The sequence below is a fragment of the Rattus rattus genome, chromosome 1 (genome assembly GCF_011064425.1).
Source record: "Rattus rattus isolate New Zealand chromosome 1, Rrattus_CSIRO_v1, whole genome shotgun sequence".
Lineage (NCBI taxonomy): Eukaryota > Metazoa > Chordata > Mammalia > Rodentia > Muridae > Rattus > Rattus rattus.
Window position 1 is genome coordinate 194,588,911 of NC_046154.1, and position 19,699 is coordinate 194,608,609.

The 19,699-nt window shown below is 47.0% G+C and overlaps 1 protein-coding gene across 1 annotated transcript in view; it reads right to left on the reverse strand.

Annotated features, from left to right (window-relative positions):
- The window catches only part of Kcnmb4 (potassium calcium-activated channel subfamily M regulatory beta subunit 4), a 55,226-nt gene that overhangs the window by 18,172 nt on the left and 17,355 nt on the right, over positions 1-19,699 (reverse strand). The window contains exon 2 of the mRNA XM_032912632.1: positions 9,696-9,823. Within this exon, the coding sequence (XP_032768523.1) occupies positions 9,696-9,823 (128 nt within the window). The remainder of the gene's footprint in view (positions 1-9,695; positions 9,824-19,699) is intronic.

Sequence of the window (19,699 nt, forward strand, 5' to 3'; positions counted from 1 at the left end):
GTACACATTGCAAAACCAGAAATAAGGCAGGTCCAGCAAGGAGGAAAGGGGGAACACTGATCCCTGAACATTGTCATCTGACCTCCACACGTGGGCCACGGCAGGAACTTACCTTCCCACCCCACCCTGTCAATAAAATTAAATTAAAAAGCTCAGGTTCCATGTTTGTATGCAATTTAATCCTGAGAAGACACTTTCTTTAGTAATTTGTCCTAGAAAAAAAAACCTGAAAGAAAACAGGTAAGAATTTCATAGCCAATGATATGCTTAAGGCCACTCTATAAACATTAAAATAAAGGTGTTTGTTATTAGAGCAAATCTGTTCTTGGAATGCAAAGACATAGTGGGAACAGTGCACAGCTGACCCAGCGTTTCTCACTATGTTGGTTATAAACGTATTCAGAAGCACACATCTAAATACAGTCAGTGTCTTTCTCACAAAACTCAGTCACCAACTGCGTGCTCCCCCATTGAGTGGTGGCTCCGGACCATTGACCACTTGGTTATTTCCTAACTTTGTCTCTCTTGCACAGTTAGGATTTTATAAAGCATCTCAAGTTATTCTGAATGTACAAGGCTCAGAAATGAGTCGTAAAATCACCCAGCTTGAGAGTGTGAAGGACGCGTGGAGAGCCGCTCCTCCTCAGTCTATCAAACTTTATAGGTGAGAAAACCAAGGCTCGTGTAAGCAAGCAGTACTTTTCTGATCAATTGCTTTTAATTCTCTATTTTAATGGCTTTCAAAGTGTGTTTCACAGAGCTCTCTACTCATTTGAACTCGGGCTGTTCTTCTGTCTTTAAAATGCTAAGGGTAAAAATACACACCCCAGAATTAGAATATATCCATTCAGTGGCATAAGTATAGCATATTTACTTTTTCTGAGCAACAGTGTCTCTCTCTCTCTCTCTCTCTCTCTCTCTCTCTCTCTCTCTCTCTCTCTCTCTCTCTTTCTAGTGTGTGTATGTGTGTACGTATGTGTGTATATGTGTTTGTGAGTCTGTGTGTGTGAGTGTATGTGTGTGTGCGTCTGTGTGTGTATGAGAGTGTATGTGTGTGTGAGTGTGTGTATGTGTGTGTATGTGTATGTGTGTGTGAGTGTGTGTGTATGTGTGTGTGTATGTGTGTGTATGTGTGTGTATTCGTGTGTGTGTTACTGCTTTACCCATTAACAAAACCCCCAATTATTTAATCAGACAATGTCCCAGCCTCCAAGCAGAGAACATCGTGGCCACTCATTACTGTTTCTTAATTGCTACAAATGGATAAAATGGAGACAAATATGTATCAAGACTTAGGACAAACTGCTGTGCAGATGTGATCTGTATCCAAACCCAATTAAAAGCAAGACCCCTCAGGGTAGGCAAAGTCACTCTCGCTTTGCAGGCTGGCAAAACTGAGACAGAGAAGCTGAGCCACTTCCCCAAGACACACAGCGGATCAAGGGCAGAGAAGTGTAAATCCACACACCGAGTATCACGCAGTCGCTGCCTTTAAGCAACTCTTAATCTGCAAGAGGTGGACTTCAAGTACCTCATCTATCATCCGACTCTGGGAGTGTGAGGAAAGCAACCGAGGTGGTGTGGGACACAGAAAGGAAGCAGGTAAGGTGATACAGGGACAACTGAGGCATGGAAACCCTCAGAATCACAGGATGAGGAAATGGCTGGGTCCAGCTTCCTCCTAGAGCCGCTGTGCAGTGCCAATGACGAGATTGTCCCCAGATGAGGGGACAGGGTGAGAGGATCAAAGGCATCATGGGAAACAGAGCCATTGGTGTGGAGCAGAGCGGGCAGTGAGAAAGCTGAAACATTTCCTGCTTCTCCTATGTCAACAAAGCACACACTCGCTCTCTCACACTCAGCTCTCCAACCTCACTGGCCTTAGAGTTATCAAACACATGAAGTCTCCTAGCCTCAGAAACCATGTATCCCTCAGCGCCTCACTCTGACACTGTCTTCCTCTTCTTTGCTTGGACCTAGCTAACCACTGAGCCACACCTCTGTTTGTACCACTGTGGTTCACTCAGGTCTACAATTCCCCATCCTGTCATAAGATCTCTAAGCAGGACCTGCGTGTCTTCCTTCACTGCATCACCTGACTTTTAAGTTATATAATCCTGTCCCTGTAAACTACTGGCTCCAGGAAGGCGGAGACCTTGTCTGTTTTGTGATTGTTTCCTATCTATCTATCTATCTATCTATCTATCTATCTATCTATCTATCTATCTATCTATCTACCAACCAACCCATCTATCTCTTGACTTACGACTGGAATGTTACTCAGTAACAGAACTTGAAGCTGGATAAGAAGTAGAAAAAAAAATTAACCAGGAGGAGGATGATAGGATTAAATATCTTCTTAAAAGTGAGACACAACCCAATCAAGGAAAAACAGCTAAGACAAGGAACAAGGCTAACCAGACCAACAAGGTCAGAGAAGGGGAAGCCCTGCCCTCGGAAGGGAGTCATCCATTGTTCACCTCCGACCTTAATTAGCAGGGCAACGGAGAATAACGGGGAAAGTGGAATACAGATAATAAGCCATCCTACCTGAACGCAAACTATAGATAAAATATCTACACGTTAGAAAGATGGCGGGCACCACGGGTTAGGGAGGCAAACTAATGTCAGGTAATAAGAGACCATGATGGATGTAGCCCTGGGATGAAGTTGCCCAGAGAATGGACTAACCTTCCACTGCTGCCTGGCTCTGCAGATTCCCCTCCCGAACCGCAGCTCACCTCGATAAGGCTTAAACAGTGGAAACGCCAGACTCCAATCGTCTCTATCTCACATTTTAAAAATAACACCCGTTTCTCGAAAATGGAAATTCCTGGTAACTATGCCTCTTAATTTCCTGCAATTGTGTGAAACCTAAAGGCCGCTTTAAATATAAAGTTCACCTTATCGAGAGCATCTGGGAGTAGATACCGTGAGTCTATTTTAACTTCTCATGCGGCAGTAGTAAGAAACGCAACCGAGGTGGATGGCAACGGGGAGCTGCTATCTCACACGCCCAAGAACACCCCTGTTTCCTCCCGCTTATGCCAGGATGGAAGAAACTGAAACTCCTGCTTCCCCAGAGTCACTTGAGAAGGGTGTCTTGCCGCCAAGCAGGAATAACTAGCCATACTTCTACCTATACTCGATAGTTTGCAGACAGGTCGGTGGCATGAGGGATACGGAGAGGTGACAGGTTTGAACTCCTGGGCTAAGATCACAAGAGGTATCAGTAATATAATCAGAAATACTTATTTGGTCTTGGCCCTGAATTCTGGGCAGAGTTCCTAAAAGCTTTCTAACAAGGTCGTAGGGGTGATCAAGGCCCCTGTCGTGGTTTACAGGAAGCCCCTTCCTCCCTTCCTATCTGACTGGATTTTATGCTAATGAGGTGGCTCTAGGAGGGTGGGTCTGTTGCTTACAGAGAACCAACTTGTGGTCAAAGAGCTACAAAACTCAGCACTTCCCTCCGACCCCAAGGAAGGGACAAGAGCCACAGGTTGATTCAGTCACCAATTATGTCTACAAAATGGGAGAGCCCTGAATGGGGTTCAGAGATCCACTGAGCACAGCCATGTGCCTGAACGCTGTCGTGCGGGACAGAGTGTCCAACTGCTCTGTCTACAGTCCCAGGGCAGCTTCTGAGCCGTGTCTTCGGTAATAACGTGGCATTGTGAGTGAGTGTTCTCTGAGCCCCGTGAGCCTTTTCCTCATGGAGCCCATGAGGGAGGGCCAGGAGGACACCCTTCCCTATGCACGGTGGCCAGATGTGCAGGTGGAACCTTGGTATAACAGTTTGGCATCAGCATCAAGTAAGTGTCGGGAGGCTGAGTGAGCGCTTGAACTTGTGGGATTTGATGCCAAGTCCAGGTTATGTCAACACCAAATTGGACTGAACGGCAGGGCATTGTGGAACTGGGAAGGAACTGAGACTGCTTAAGCTGAGGACCCTGTAGAGTTAGCATCGGGGATACAGTGAGCGTAGCGAATATAACAAGGAATAAGAGCACTGTCTTCTTTTTTTTTTTCTTTCTTTCTTTCTTAACTTGAGTATTTTTATTTACATTTAATGTTATTCCCTTTCCTGGTTTGGGGCCAACATCCCCGTGAACTCCTTCCACCTCCCTTCTCTATGGTGTTCCCTCCCCATCCTCCCCCATTACAGCCCTCCCCCCAAGAATCCCATTCACTGGCGGTTCAGTCTTGGCAGGACCCAGGGCTTCCCCTTCCACTGGTGCTCTTACTAGGATATTCATTGCTACCTATGAGGTCAGAGTCCAGGGTCAGTCCATGTATAGTCTTTAGGTAGTGGCTTAGTCCCTGGAAGCTCTGGTTGGTTGGCTATGTTGTTCATATGGGGTCTTGAGCCCCTTCAAGCTCTTCCGGTTCTTTCTCTGATTTCTTCAATGGGGGTCCCGTTCTCAGTTCAGTGGTTTGAGAGCACTGTTTTCTTTTGAGTATGTGGTACAGGGTACAGGACTAGTTCCTGTCAGATGGTTGCCACTACCGGGGAAGGACGGTCCTTCTGGACTGGTGGTGGTGGTGGGATACAGGATCCAAGCCTGCAGGAGAGGCAGCCATTTACAGAACAGAGCAGAGTGGGGAGTGGGGAAAGTTAACAGGCTCTCATCAGCTGGGAGGGGCTGTGAGGAGGGGGCAGGGTGGTTTGTCTGACCTGCCTTCTGAAATCAGTGCCTGGCCCAGAGTGGGAGCTTTGGGAGGCACTGGGTTGTGTGTGTGGCTCAGTACTGGTGTGCTGACCACTGGAAATTGTTCCCTGTCCCGGCTCCCACCTCCCAAGAAAAGGGTGAGACTTATTAAACTCTCCATTCCTCCATCTCATTTTCCTAGGCAGTGTTCCGATTTTACCGTGTGCACGTCACATGCTCAATTCCCTTTCTCCCCCTGATCGGTTTGACCCTGTGACAGGTTCGTTTCTCTATCTTCGATCTTGCTGCCCTCCCCAACATACCTGGTTCATCCCCAGACTTTGAGTTTACTGTGGTAAGGGTTTTAACACGAGATCTAACTGCTTAACAGATACTTTTATTGGCTTGAATTATTCTTATACAATATATTTAGATCATAGTCCTTCCCCTCACCCAACTCCTACATCCTGCCAACTTTCCTACCCACCTAAGCCAATGTTCTGCCTCTCTCAAATAAAAACCAAAACAGGGCTGGAGAGATGGCTCAGCGGTTAAGAGCGCTGACTGCTCGTCCAGCGGTCCTGAGTTCAATTCCCAGCAACCACATGGTGGCTCACAACCATCTGTAATGGGATTTGATGCCCACTTCTGGTGTGTCTGAAGACAGCTACAGTTGTGTGTGTGTGTGTGTGTGTGTGTGTGTGTGTGTGTGTGTGTGTAATAAAAATATTAAAAAATCAAAACAAACACAACCACTCCCCCAACACTCTCTCTCTCTCTCTCTCTCTCTCTCTCTCTCTCTCTCTCTCTCTCTCTCTCTCACACACACACACACACACACACACACACAGATGCAGTCTAAAGTCTGTTTCGCATTGACTAATTTCTCCTAAGCATGTTACCTGCCTTGGTGTATAGTCTATATATCCAGGGTCACTCCACTGAAGAAAACTGATTTTTCCCTTCCCCGCAGGTATCAATGGCAATTGGCTTCTTGGTTAAGGGTGGAACTTTGCGCCTCCTTTCCCCATCTCTGTGCTGGGATTTTGACGGATTTGAACTTGTGCAGGTCTTGTACCAACTGCCACAGTCTGTATGTTCATATGTGCACTGGCCCTACTGTAGCCTGACAAACTTTTAAGCATACGCTACCCTGCAGTGTGACAGTGGGTACACTGCTGTACCCAGCTCTGTAGCTGTTATTCATCACCAGAGGAAAACTTCACGCCTGTAGATCAGGGGCTATCCTTCCACTCGGTCACCTATGAACTGGACTATCTCAAACACCTAACACAACAGGGTATTTGCTTTCCTGTGACCGACTTATACAAGGAACACAATACCCCCAAAGTTCCCCCGTGCTGCCACATTCTTTTAAACTTTATTTGTGTATTGTTTGTGCACACACATGTATGTGTGGGGGTGCGTTCTCCACGGCATGCATGTGGAGGTCAAAGGACAATTTGCAGGGGTCAATTCTCCCCCTCTGCCATGAAATTTCCAGATACTGAACTCAAGCCTGAGTCGTTCTGAATGCAGAGAGCTTTCAAGTGTGGTGCACTGGCTAACTGGCCCTCACGGTTGCAACTTGACCAAATATAAAATGATTCCCGGCCCCGTACTCTGAGGCAGGACCTATTGTGGCCAAAGCCAGAGCTCCTGAGAACAGTTGCTAGCAGCCTCCTCCTCTTCAGGATTCCCTTCAGGACAGCTTTTCAGTTCAAAGTGCTGCCCTGTCTTGAATTTCCTCTCGCCCTCTGGCCATGCTTCTTCCATCTCCTTCCCTATGACTGAAGTGTAGTCGATCGACATTTCTCTTCTCCTTGTGTTCCCAGCATGCGTTCTCTTTGCCCCAACTCCAGCTTGTGTGCCCAGGTGTTGCAGATCTGTGTGTGACCCTGCTTCTCATCTCGTGTTCCCGAACTTTCAGTTCAAGCGCCTAGCTTTTCTGAAGCACCCTCGGGGTAGCTTAGGAGTGAGGGCCTCCAATTCCGCACCGTCACAGTCAGACTATACTTTTCTCTCAGGAGAAGTTTAACACCTTCCTTTTCCCTCACCATATACATTGCCTGGAAGGTCTGCTGGTCCTCACTCTGAAATGCTTTTTGGATACAGTATCCCTGTTCGGTATCGCCCCTCCCCCATTATCTCCTCCTCCTCCTCCTTCCCCACCATCACTTAGGCCCCCAAAGACCTTTATCTAAACCAGCAGATGGCTAAGAGAAGGATTGCTGGAAATCAGACCAACTGATTTTTTTTAATGACTGGCTATACGCCCTGGGTCAGCTACATAACTCTTTAAGCCTCAGTTTCCTCCCTGTGAGCTGAATGCAATTACTGCTTACAGCCACTATAGACTGTCTTCCAGCCAGTATTCTCCTTCCTGCCCGCCTTTCACTCACCCTCCATTCAATACTCAAACAGTAACCGACATTGGAAAACTCAGTTACTTCCCCACTACGAAACTCTACTTATATTAGTCTTCGGTTAAGAATAAAATTTAAAAAGGCTTCGCCTGACCACTTATTGCTTGTGTTACAAAAAACGATGTCTTTAGCGTGATGTTAACAAGCCTGTAGAACTCTAACCCCAAGGCTACCAATCAACTGTCTTACAAACGAACACACCTAAGACCCTGTTCTCGAGCCTTGGCTGTTGGAGTGCAGCCTCCCCATTTCAAGGTCTTGCCCTTTTATATCCCCAGCCAATGACGTCATACTTGACTGCCCAGCACCTGTTTCCATCAACGAATGCTCATCCTGTGGCAGCAGAGAAATCGCAGGGACTGGGCTAGGCACCAAGGAACAAAGGCAGTGCGGGATATGCTCTTGAACAAGCATACAGTTGAGCTAAGGAGGCGGGCACACAGGAGAAAGATGTATGTGGCTGATGTTTGTCGAAACGCTGCTGCCTGGGCTGACCATTGGGGAGTCTCATGTAATTAGCCAATGACGCTTATATTATTATTATTTTCAAGCTTTTTAAAAATGATTTATTTATTCTATGTAAGTACACGGTAGCTGTCTTCAGACACACCAGAAGAGGGCATCGGATCCCATTACAGATGGTTGTGAGCCACCATGTGGTTACTGGGAATTGAACTCAGAACCTTGCCTTGGTAAGAGCAGCCAGGGCTCTTAACTAGTGAACCATCTCTACAGGCCTACTGTCAAGCTTCTTTTTTTTACGTATATGAGTGTTTTGCTTGTGTGTGTCTGCGCACCACTTGTGTGCCTGCTGCCACAGAGGCCAGAAGAGGGTGTCAGATCCCATGGAGGTTGAATTACAGGTGATTGTGAGATGAGCTGCCACGTGGGTGCTGGGAATCGAGCCTCTGTCCTCTGAAAGAGCAGCCAGTGTTCTTAACTGCTGAGCCACCTCTCTGGCCCCACTGATGCCGTGTCAAAAGCTCCTTTTGTCTCTTCTGTGTCATCAACCATCTTGGATCTGCTCAGGCAGTACTCTTCCTAGAGAAGGAACTGATCATGTGAAATTTGCTAATTTGCAGGATGACACACTCCGCAGGCAGATACGCCTGTGTCGGCAACACTCGGAACTGTGGGAAGCTCTGTCACCACACCTTGAATGCTGCCGGCTTTGTCGCTTGCCTAGACCGGTAGAACGTGTCAGAGGTGATGCTTCTCCTAAGTCTAGAGCTGAGGTCTTCTTTCTGTGAGCGAAGCTGCCTTGCTGAAAGGAAGATACTCTAGCTTTCTGAACGCCGAGGTCCCTGTTCAGGAGAACACTGAAGAACTTTATCAATACTTAAAGGAGAGGTGAGAACCTTTATCAAACACCATATCCGTCTCGGACCACACACCTCTCTGCATTTGCACCTAGCTACACGCGAGTCCTGCCAACTCACAGAAGCATGAGAGACCCCGTCCCTTCAGTAAACTGTGAGATTTCAGGCGCTTTACTGTGGGACAGCATGCACCTGACATAGAGACCATGCTGCGACAGGCCTGACTTTATTTAGAGAACTCTAAGTGACCGATTAGACTCCTGTGCTAGAGAGCTGGCCTGAGTAACCTCATGGAGGGTGGCTTCGAGTGGCACAGTGACAGGCATGATTAGACTATGACAGCTGAGAGAAAAAAATCCAGATCTGATCCAAGAGTCACACAGAGGGATGGCCACGGGATGCTGAAGGCAGAGAATAAAGAAGGAAACAAGAGCCACTTAGACCGTTCTGGGCAAGAAGGATGAATGAAAGACGGTACCATTCACTGAGAGAGATGGGGAGAGGAAGAGAAGGGTTGAAGTCACTGTGGAGCACCCAACAATAAATGCTGAGAATTAACTTGGTGAACCTACTCTAGGTGGGCAGGCAAGTGTTCTGTTCCATGGCCACCTCGCTATGGTAAGGACGGTGTAGCTTCTAAGGCACTCGAGGCTTTGATGGCGTGCACACTTACTGATGTTTTCCCAGTAATCTGTTGTTTATTCACTTTACATCCCCATTGTGGCCCCTTCCCTCCTCTCCTCCCAGTCCCACCCTTGCAAACCCTTCCCCCATTACCACCTCCCCTTCTCTGAGAAGCCCCCCCGCCCCGTACCACCCCACCCTGGTACATATTTGGATGTTTCGTCAGAATAGAAAAGACAAAAACACTGGTGAAGTCTGAATACTGGCAAATCTGCACACTGCTTAGTGTGTAAGTCTTACAGCACACTGACGGTGCATAGTGTTCTTCAGCAAAGGTGCCGCCATTTGTAATATATCCACAGGTAAGTGTAGGGTACAGGTACTTTCTCTCCCCACCCTCCTGCTCCCTCCCTCTTCCTTCCTTCTCTCCCTCCCTCTTTCCATCCTGTCCTTCCCTCCCTACCTCCTTCCTTCATTTAGTCCCCTCATGTTCTGTCTATGGCTCCCATCTCATAGAGCAGGAAGTGGCCTCTTAATGCTGGAGATTATAGGCCACAAAGAACTTGAGGTTATCTCCCAGTGGCACGTTCCTCCAAGTGGGCACGAACTATGGTTTACTCATGCAATAAATCGCACAAACAGTCAACATTAACATGCTCATACGAGTATCGGTTTACCTTTGATGTTGATTAAAATAGCAAGTGAATGGCTGGGAACCGATCTCATCTTTCCAATACTGTTGCCAGTTCATGACACTTTCCGAGTTCTTCTGGTTTTCTCTCTTACAGGGCGGGATATAGGAGCACTGGCCAAACAGAACACAGAGAGGAAAGCTATGACTACACAGGATAGTCAGAGGGAGACCTTCTATTCCTCAAATGCTTTGCTTTATTATAGTTTGTGGCTTGGGACGGACAAGGAGGTGGCCATAGTCAGGGTTAATATGGGATACCCATCCCAGTGGTCACCAATGTGCTAGTGTCCCTACTACGCGTCGTGGTTTCCCCTGTCATATTCCGCCTACCATTCTGATATCAAGACAGGAAAAGGTTCTTGACAGCGTCCAAGACAACCTTCTCATGAGCAGACATCACGAAACCATCTGAAAGTGTCCGACCCATCTTGGGAACTGCCGACTTGCTGACTGCTCATGGGCCCCCATAGTCATTCCTTCTTCTACAGAGATGGGCATTTTACAGATGACAAATCTAGTTTTGACATAATCTCTAGCTACGACCGAATTGACACTGCCTAACTATATTTTAAAATTTCCAATTCGGAACAATGGCAACCAACAAACAACCCCAATCCAGTCGCAAAACTATCTTCAGTCACTAAAAAATAAGGACATTTTATAGACAGCAAGTCACAAGGTTATAGCAAATTGGAAATGTAATACGCTTTGTCTTTGTGGGGACCTGTTGGTCAACAATCGGAGGGAAAGCAGGGCAGGGTCATTTGCATTCCCAGCGCCTGTCTGTGAGTCTTTGCTTTTCCTTAGCAACCAACAGCTCCCGCTGCTCTTGGGATAGTTCTTTACCCTCAGAAGGTTTCATTCCCCACGTTCTCTTCAACAGTGACTCAGTGGGGATCCCTCACCAGTGCATAATCAATGGATATATAATCGACGGATATACAATCAATGGACTTTGCTAACGGGTGGCTTTCCTAGCCAGTAGCTGACAAAGTTGTTCCCTCGAGTAGACTTGACCGGGCGGTACCGATTCAGCAACGCTGAAAAACTGCTCTTAGCTCCAGATGTTAAAAGCAATGCTTTCTCTGTGTCAGCTCCTCTTGAGGATGAACATCCCAGCTCCTACCAACTGTTAATAAGTCAGATATCCTAGCACAGACCTAAGGGGCCTGAACCTGTGTACTTCACTTCTTACCCCGCACCCCCCCCCAAATCTCCACTTTACGGATAACAACACTGCCACCCCTTTTAGCTCTGCAACTAGACCCCAAGATTCCATCAAAGGCTCCTCTGAGGTGTTTGCCAAGGTGTTTGCCGTTGAGGAAGAACACCACATTTACAGTATGATTTGACGCCCACCGGTTCCTTCATTCTCATATCTGTTTATTTGCTCTTGTCTCTATGTGTGCCTGGGTGTGTCGGTGCGTGCGTGTGTGCGTGCACACATGTGTGGACGTCAGAGGACAGCCTTCATCAGGCACCTTCCACATTTTGTTTAAGAGAGTTTCTCATTGGTTTGGAACTTTGCCAAAGAGCCGAGGCCAGCTGTCCAGGGATCTCGAGGGACCCATCTGTCTTCACGTCCTTTTCTCATTATTGCGGGCTTTACAAAAGCGTGCCACTTGGTCCAGATTTTCACGTGGGCTCTGGAGATCCGAACTCATGACCTCACGATGGCAAGACAGGTGCTTTGCTGACTGCAGCGTCTCCCAGCACTGCCCGCTTTGTCTGTTTGAGACAGGACCTTGCCATGTAGCTCTGGCTGCCGTGGAGCTTGCCCCAAAGCTTAGGCTGGCATTGAACTCAGGGCACTTCTCCGAGTGCTAGGGTTCCAGGAATGTGCCACACCACACCTGGCCCGACTGGTTTACTTGCAGCATGTAATTTCACGATGCTTTCTTCCCATCGCTTTCTGTTAAAATTCAAAACTTGGATCATGCTGCGCACGGCGCTTCAGCCTAACCCCTGCCTGCCTGTCCTCACGGGGTTCTGGGAGACAGCCAAACATGGCACTTGCTCCTTAGAGCTGCCACATGCTGCCACACTTAACCACCCAGCACAGGCTGCTTGCCTCTGGTCAGTGCTCTCTGTCCTCCGTCACCGTCTTTAGTGTTCCTATCTGTAGGAGCCTTCTCAGTCGACATCAAATGCCACTCCCTGTGTTGACCCAGGAGTCAAACCCATGAACTCACAGCTAGACTCATATTTGTCTGCTTATGTCAGGCTCCCTCTCCGACTGGTGAATTGAGAGCAAGGGTTCTTATTATTTTTTTTTCTGTATGTTCACCCTAGGGCTTATACATGGTTCCTGCATGTTGACTGGATGGGTGTATAACACACAAAGACAGGTTTTCCTCAAGTTAACGAAGCTACTTTCCCAAGTTAAACATTTTAAATTATATGAATGCAAATACACTTCAAACCGTAGTAGATTTCATCATCCCCCACCACACATAACATATTCATGTTACATAAAATCGGATTTTCACCTCTGAACAGTGAATGCTAATGCATGCACACCCCGCTCCCCTTCTATGTCTAAGGGAACAGTACACTTTTGTGGAAGTGTCTGGATTCTGAGGTTTTCTTAAAGCTGCAGTTGGGCTTAAAAGCCACAGATATCAGTATTTGGGGCTTCAGTCTTATGATCTGTTTGCTGTCTAGTCTCGGGTAAATTAGCTTTTTCTGGGTATCCTTTTTTCCTCCCTCTAGTCTGCATAACCTCCAAAATAATTTTTAGCTCCTGCTTCTGACTCTCCTCTTGGAGGCACATCAAGAAACAACCCGGCAGAAGCTGCCTGCAAACAGTGTTACAGCGTTTTCCACCAGAAGCGATCCTGCCACTCCAGAGACCGTGGGAAAACTTGATTGAGCCACCATTGCTGCTGGCAAAAAGGATCAGAGTGGCCGGTCCTGCCCTTCGGCTGGTACTTTATCTACGTGAGCAAATATTTGCAAGAAGACCATGATTGTCCCACTTCCTACTTCATTAACCATGTTAGATATTCCCTTTCCTTGGTCAGAGTGAGATTAGGTGCCAGTTCCAGTCTTGGAGGCAGAACCAGTGAGGTGAGACCATCTAAGAGCTCATCAGGATCCTTTCACAACGGGCACCATTGACACAACAGACATTTCAGGAGATAACCAAGTGTCGCTGAAACACACTGAAGTCATCCAGCACTTAACTCGGTTTGAATTATTTACTACTCAGTTTTGGGGAACGAAGTGGGTTTAAAAGACCTATCTCTCTACCAGACTGCAACTCCAGGATTTGACCGAGGGAACCACACCCATGTTTCTGGAAACATCAGGGGAAAGACGTCCATCAAGTTTCCTAGTGGGCAAGCAGCGACTTCATAGGGAATGAAACAAGGGCCTGGCTGTGTGGAGCACACAGGAGTTGTTAGCACACAGATGGGCTCTCAATGCAGATTACATTCTTTTCACACCAAGAAAAGGAAGCCTGAGGTAATTTCCCCGTGGCCTCTGTTCTTCCCATGGGTTAGATGATGAGTCTTTAACTCTCCAGCAAGTTGGTAAAGTCAATGTTGCCGTGAAAGGAAACAAGGGGTATCCCCGGGTTCTTAAAAAAAATCATTATTTGTCCCCTTCCTCTCACACCTTGACTGCCTGGGTTATTTATTTCTGAATGTTTTCTGAAGCCTATCTCAGGTCCCTCCTAGAGTCCTCAGCTCTATGTGGAAGATCATTATAGATGAACAGAAATTTAAACTCCCTTAAAAAGCAGCGTACTTGAAGAGGATTCAAGAAAAGCCGTTACCCAAAGTCTCTCAGTCACTCAGGCTGGATGACGGACAGTGCCACTGGCCAATGTCAGGGCATAATTAATCCAAGCGAGTGAGCTTCTTCATCTCCTCTCCAGCATACAGCAGGAGACTGAGGGACAATAAAGTGACTCTGCAGATCAAAGGGCTGGCGGTGAAGCCTGGTGACCCCAGTTTGATCCCCAGAACTCACGTAAAGGGGGATCAAGAGAACCAACTCCAAAACGTTGTCCTCTGACCTAGCAGAACATAGTATACGCATGTCTATGCCAACCCCCTGACATAAATAATGTTTTAAAAAGTAAAAAGCACAGGGAAGTGGGATGGGAAGGTTGAAACCGTTCAAGGTCACAGAGGTCCAAGCAGCGTCCTCCGTACAAACGGCAGAGGAATGCTTGTTGTTCTTTGTTCTTGGTTTGGTTTGGTTTGGTTTGAGGCCAGGTCTCACTCTGGAGTGGAACCCCCTAGATATGACTGGTGTCAAACTTACTATAAAGTTAAAGACATCCATGACCTTCTCAGGCCCCCATTTCTGCTTCCCTCCCACATGCTGGCTGACAGGAATGTCTCCACATGAGTTCTACACAGTATTAGCCCCGCCCCTCACTTCCTTCTTGTCCAGATGCCCAGCTCTCCCTATTCCGAGCTTCCTGCTTTGGAACCAAGGACGAGCCCTGCTTCTTGCGCCCTCTCTTGGAAAACCAACATTGCATCTCTGGGATCAGTGTGCTTCTCCCAAGGACTGGTGAGGAGGTGATATGCTGCAAGGGCTTGTGACCCTGCTCAGGGAAATGCACTTCTAAGTCTTCCTCCTGCTCTGTCTGATGCAGGATCAGTTTTTGGCAGCATGGCTATAATGTCACTTAGGGGACCAGTCAAATATAATGCCTTTGACCAGGCAATAAGCACACCCTTAGAGAAACTTCTCCTTGGTGTCCTGACATGTTTGGTTTCTCACTTTCAAAGGCGGTATTTCCCAACTTCTTATTCTCACCCACGGACCCTCATTCCTGCTGCCTGAAATGGGACAAGACTGCTTTCTTTAAAAAAGGAAGAAAACTCTGCTCCAAAGAGGGGATGAGAGGGAGCATCCGAAGTTCCCAAAGGCAGTGTCAGTGTATCCAGAAAGTGTAGGAAAAAATGGCGTTAGCAGGAAAAGCGGCCAAGATGAACTGATGGCAAATCTCAGCTCAGGGATGCCCCCCCATATGTGGCAATGGGGTGGGCTTGTAGACGATATGGGGACTTTTATCTTCAGGATAAGCCTACAACCCTCACAAGCCTCAGGGCAAGTTTGGTTTTTGGTGAGACTTGGTTCCTCCAGCAGATGGGTCAGCAATAAAGAGGAACCCTATTCTGTCACTCTGTGTGACTTGGGAGGGCAGTGAGTGACCTACCAAAATGATGAAAGGGAACCTATTTGCTTGAAAATTAACTGGAGGGCTTTGAGAATGGTAACCATCCATAAGAAGGGAGCCCAAGTCGACTTTGCTATAGCCCCATGGTGAGAAGATGGCCCTGGAAGGCAGCTGTAGCCAGTCGTGTGGAGGCAGGGATCAGGTTGGAAAGCGCATGTGGCATGAGGCTTGGCTCCTATAGTAAACTGTTGAGGGAAAGGAAGCCTAGCTCTAGACCCTGCAGTTTGACAGCTCAGGGTAGACCAACTTCTGCAGCCAAAGATCTACTCTCCACCACTGAAGAGCCTAGAACCTCTGAAGCGCCCTTCAGTCTTCTACTCAACACTCGTAGCCTCCACCCTCCCGTGGGGCAATTAACCCCTAAGGAATCTTCTGCGGCTCTAGGTGCTGGGCTTTCTTCTGGTACTGAACACATTGGGAGGAACACTCACTCACTGATCGTTAGCCACTCTGGGGAGTCTCCCAGGCGCCTGGCCCAAGAAGAGGCTGCCAAGGTAAGCATGGCCAGCAGAGGCCCCCCAGTATGAGCGTACGGAAAACTATGACAGTGAAGTCAGATATGACAGAGAGAATGACACAGACGTGGCACCAACGCACCACAGGAACGAGTCCACAGGAGCACCTGGCTACTGAGCAAGTCACTGGCAGCCTCCAGAGTGAGAATCCAGAACAAGGCTCCTCCAACACTTCATCATGGCCTTTTTATCTTCGTACTCTTTTACCCCTCCCCCATTTTCAATATAGTTTCACTAGTACTTTTATTCACATTAAAATGTGCTTTTTAGATTCTCCTTCAAACATTCGTTTAATTTTTGATGGCATATTTTTTATTATGAAGTATTATCTTGTTTGCTTTACACTTATCCCTTGATACTTTGGGTAATTTTTGTTGTTGCTTTGTAAAAGAAATTAATAACAATGCGCCATGTTTTAATAATTTTAGAATTAAAAAATGTATTCTCTGAGATTTCATACTTGTACGCAGTGTATCTTGGATCACAAGTCTCCTTTCCAATCCTGCAACTTCCCCCAACTCTCCCTCCCAGCTTCAGGTCCTCTTCTATTTCTTTTTTTTTTTTTTTTAATTGTGTACATGTGTGCCCAAGTGTGGGCACGTGCATGAGTGCCAGTACCCATGGAGGCCAGAAGAGGGGGCTCTCTGGGAGCTGGAACTACAGGAGGTTGTGAGATACCCAGTGTGGATTCTGGGAACCAAATTCTAGTCCTCTGCAGGAACAGCAAGTGCTGTTCATTGCTAAGCCAGCAGTCCTCCCCCCTCCCCCTCCTCCTCATCTTAGGGCCGCTATTGTTGTGAAGAGACACCAATGACCGTGGTGACTCGTAAAGAAAAACATTTAATAAGTCCCGGCTTACAGTTGCAGAGGTTTGGTCCATTATCATCTTGGCAGGAATGCAGGCAGACACGGTGCTGGAGAAGGAGCCAAGAGCTCTACATCTTGATCCATAGGCAGTAGCAGGAGACTGTGTTCCATACTGGGCATAGCTTGAGTATAGGAGACCTCAAAAACCCACTCCCACAGCGATATACCTCCTCCAACAAGGCCACACCTCCTCCAACAAAGCCACACCTCCAACAAAGCCACACCCCTCTACCAAGGCCACACCTCCTCCAGCAAGGCCACACCTCCTCCGACAAAGCCACACCCCTCCGACAAAGCCACACCTCCTAATAGTGCCACTCCCTATTGGACCATGCATTCAAACACACGAGTCTGTGGGGACCATACCTATTCAAACCATCACGTCTTCCTCTTCTTTTCCCTCTCCTTCTCCTTCATAAATACTGAGTCTAAGTAGTGCAGCCTGAACGCCCACAGATATGGGGCCATCCACAACCTAACAGTAGCCACACTCCCAAAGATAAATTATCACGTTCCCCAGAGGCCATCGATTATCAATAGCTCTTCAGCGAGGGGTGTCCCCCCAATGAGCCCGCCCTCATCCAGGCTAGAATGCTGACTGGCTTGATTTTGTGCTTCTCTTATGTAGATAACCACAGCTGCTGTGAGTTCCTGAGTGCGATGACCTTGTCAAGTCCAGAGGACGCATTTCACAGTGTTTCTCCCCATCTTCTGACGTGTATATTACTTCTGTGACCTCTTGCACTATCTTCTCCCAGCCTCGAGGGGGTTCAGCTGAGACAGACGTCTCACTTAAGGCTGCGCATTGAACATCCGTTATCCTCAGCACTTTTTTTTTTTTTTTTTTGGTTCTTTTTTTCGGAGTTGGGGACCGAACCCAGGGCCTTGCGCTTCCTAGGCGAGCGCTCTAACCACTGAGCTAAATCCCCAACCCCATCCTCAGCACTTTTACCAGTTGTGTGTCTCTGCAACCATTTCTGCCCATGGCAAAGAGAAGCTCCTCTGACCAAGGCTAAGTCTATGGGTACAAATACCAACACCCAGGGGACAGTTTGATGACAGGCTCATTCATCAAAACATCAGTAGCAGATTCCCAGCTAGGGTATGTGACCTTCCCAGATAAGGGCTTCCATCAGGCTTACAGCATCACTCCCGTCTGCGGATGGAGCTCCAAGTCTAAATTTTAAAAAAGCAGTGTGTTGCAGATCCATACTGTAGCATGCAGTGTCCACTGCTGGGGAAGCCCACTGGCTCAGGAAATTGTATGCTGCGAAGGGTGTAGGGGAAGCGGAGAGGGCTCCAGCAGCATTCCCCTCCTGCTGGTAGGAACGCAAAGACTGCGGCCACCATGTAATGTACGCTGTGTACCGCAGTGCGGTGGGTTCTCAAGACAGTGCCAGTAGGGTTGGTGCGACAGCTCAGGGGGTGAAGGTACTCACTGCGCAAAACTGACCAGACTCTGACCCCCAGAACCCACTAAGGGTGGACAGAAAGAAGGGACTCCCCAAACTTGTTCTCTGACCTCCACGCAGTCACTGTGACATGGGCCTCCACACATAATAAAATTAAATACGTGAAACAATCTATACCCACTCCAAACAGAAGCACCGTATGATGCAGCTGTACAATGAGCAAGCATGAATCTAAGTTAACACACCACAGAGACACTTGTGCACTGTTGCACTATTCATGGTCTCTGTGACTGAAAGCAAGCTTAGATACCCATCAAAAAATGGATGGTTGTAGTACATATAAAATAATATGTATTGAACTGAAGATCATTATGTTAAGTGAAATAAGCCAGACTGAGAAAGATGAATACCATACCTTTTTCTAATATACGTGGATCCTAGAGGGGAGTGTGTGTGTGTGTGTGTGTGTGTGTGTGTGTGCATACATGCATGCATGCATATATGTGCATACATGGGTTGCATGGGTATATGTGTCTGCATCTATTATGTATACATGTGTGCATGCATGCATGTGGATTCATGTGCATGTGAATAATGTGTATATATGTGTGCATGTGTATATGTACATGTATACTTCATGCGTGTGTGCATATGTGTGTATGTGTTTGTTTACATGTATATGTGTGCATGTAAGTATATATATGCATTGTATGCATGTGTGTGTATGTATGCATGTTTGTGTGCATGTGTGTACATGTATGTGCATGTGAGTTCTTTTGTATGCGTTGGGGGGGTGGATCATAAAAGTAGAAAAGAGACAGTGAGGAGGGGGTGATAGAGGTCTTAACCAAGGAGGGGAAAAAAGAGAGCAATGGAGTACATACAAACATTTGGTGTGGAATCAAAGCATGGGTCTATTTGAGGTGGAGACCAGGGAGATGGGGGATGGTGATGCAGAGGGGACGAATCAGAACACAGTGACACATATGTATAAAAATGCCATAATGAAACAGGTCCCTCTGTATGCTAACTTGAAAGTATGCTTTTTTATAAGCTGCCAAACAGAAGTCTGAGGTGAAATGCAGCTAGAATGAGTATACCTGTTTAATGTCCATCTTTATTTTTATTTTTTATTTTTTTGGTTTTATGCAGCTGAGGCTGGCCCGGAACGTACTATGTAGCTGAGGATGATCTTGAACTTCTGACGCTCAGGTTTCTACACTTCCAGTGATGGAATTATAAGCATACGTCACGCACCAGGCTCTACTGCCTGTGTGGTAGACAGGGGGTTTGACGTTCACATTCACAGACAAAGCTGATGGATTGGGAGAGCTATTGTGAGAAGCACAACAGCAAGGTTCCCAGTGGATTTATTGAGAAAAAGACATAGCCATCACCTCTGACACAGAAAGTCTGATCGCGTGCTTACTTCTTATTCTCCATTGTCCTATTTTAGGGTTACCAAGGTTTATAATAGCATTCGTTCTTAGCCTACCACAAAGCATCTAAACCTGAATAGAACCTTGCTGGAGTAGATTCTCTGTCACAGTCTTGAGGAGTGCATTTCAATCATACAGGTAGAGTAGGCAGAATTCAGTTTCTTCCTTCACTGAGTCATTTTTTTTAACATTGTCGTGTAAATTAGGGAGTCTATTTAACCAAGTTTCAGGGGCTGTGTTCTATGTGAAGTGTTTTGTGTAAAAAAAAAAAAAAAAAAGAAAAGAAAAGAAAAGAGAAAAAGGTAGACATAGAGGAAAAGATGCTTTCCCTCGGTTCCTTCACAGCTTCGCTTGATCAGCACAGAAAGACAATGGCTAAGCATTTCTCCAAATAAATTTGGCTAGAAAACGAGTTATTAATACACTGTCTTGGGGCTGGAGAGATGGCTCAGTGGTTAAGAGCACTGGCTGCTCTTCCAGAGGTCCTGAGTTCAATTCCCAGCAACCACATGGTGGCTCACAACCATCTGTAGTGGGATCTGATGCCATCT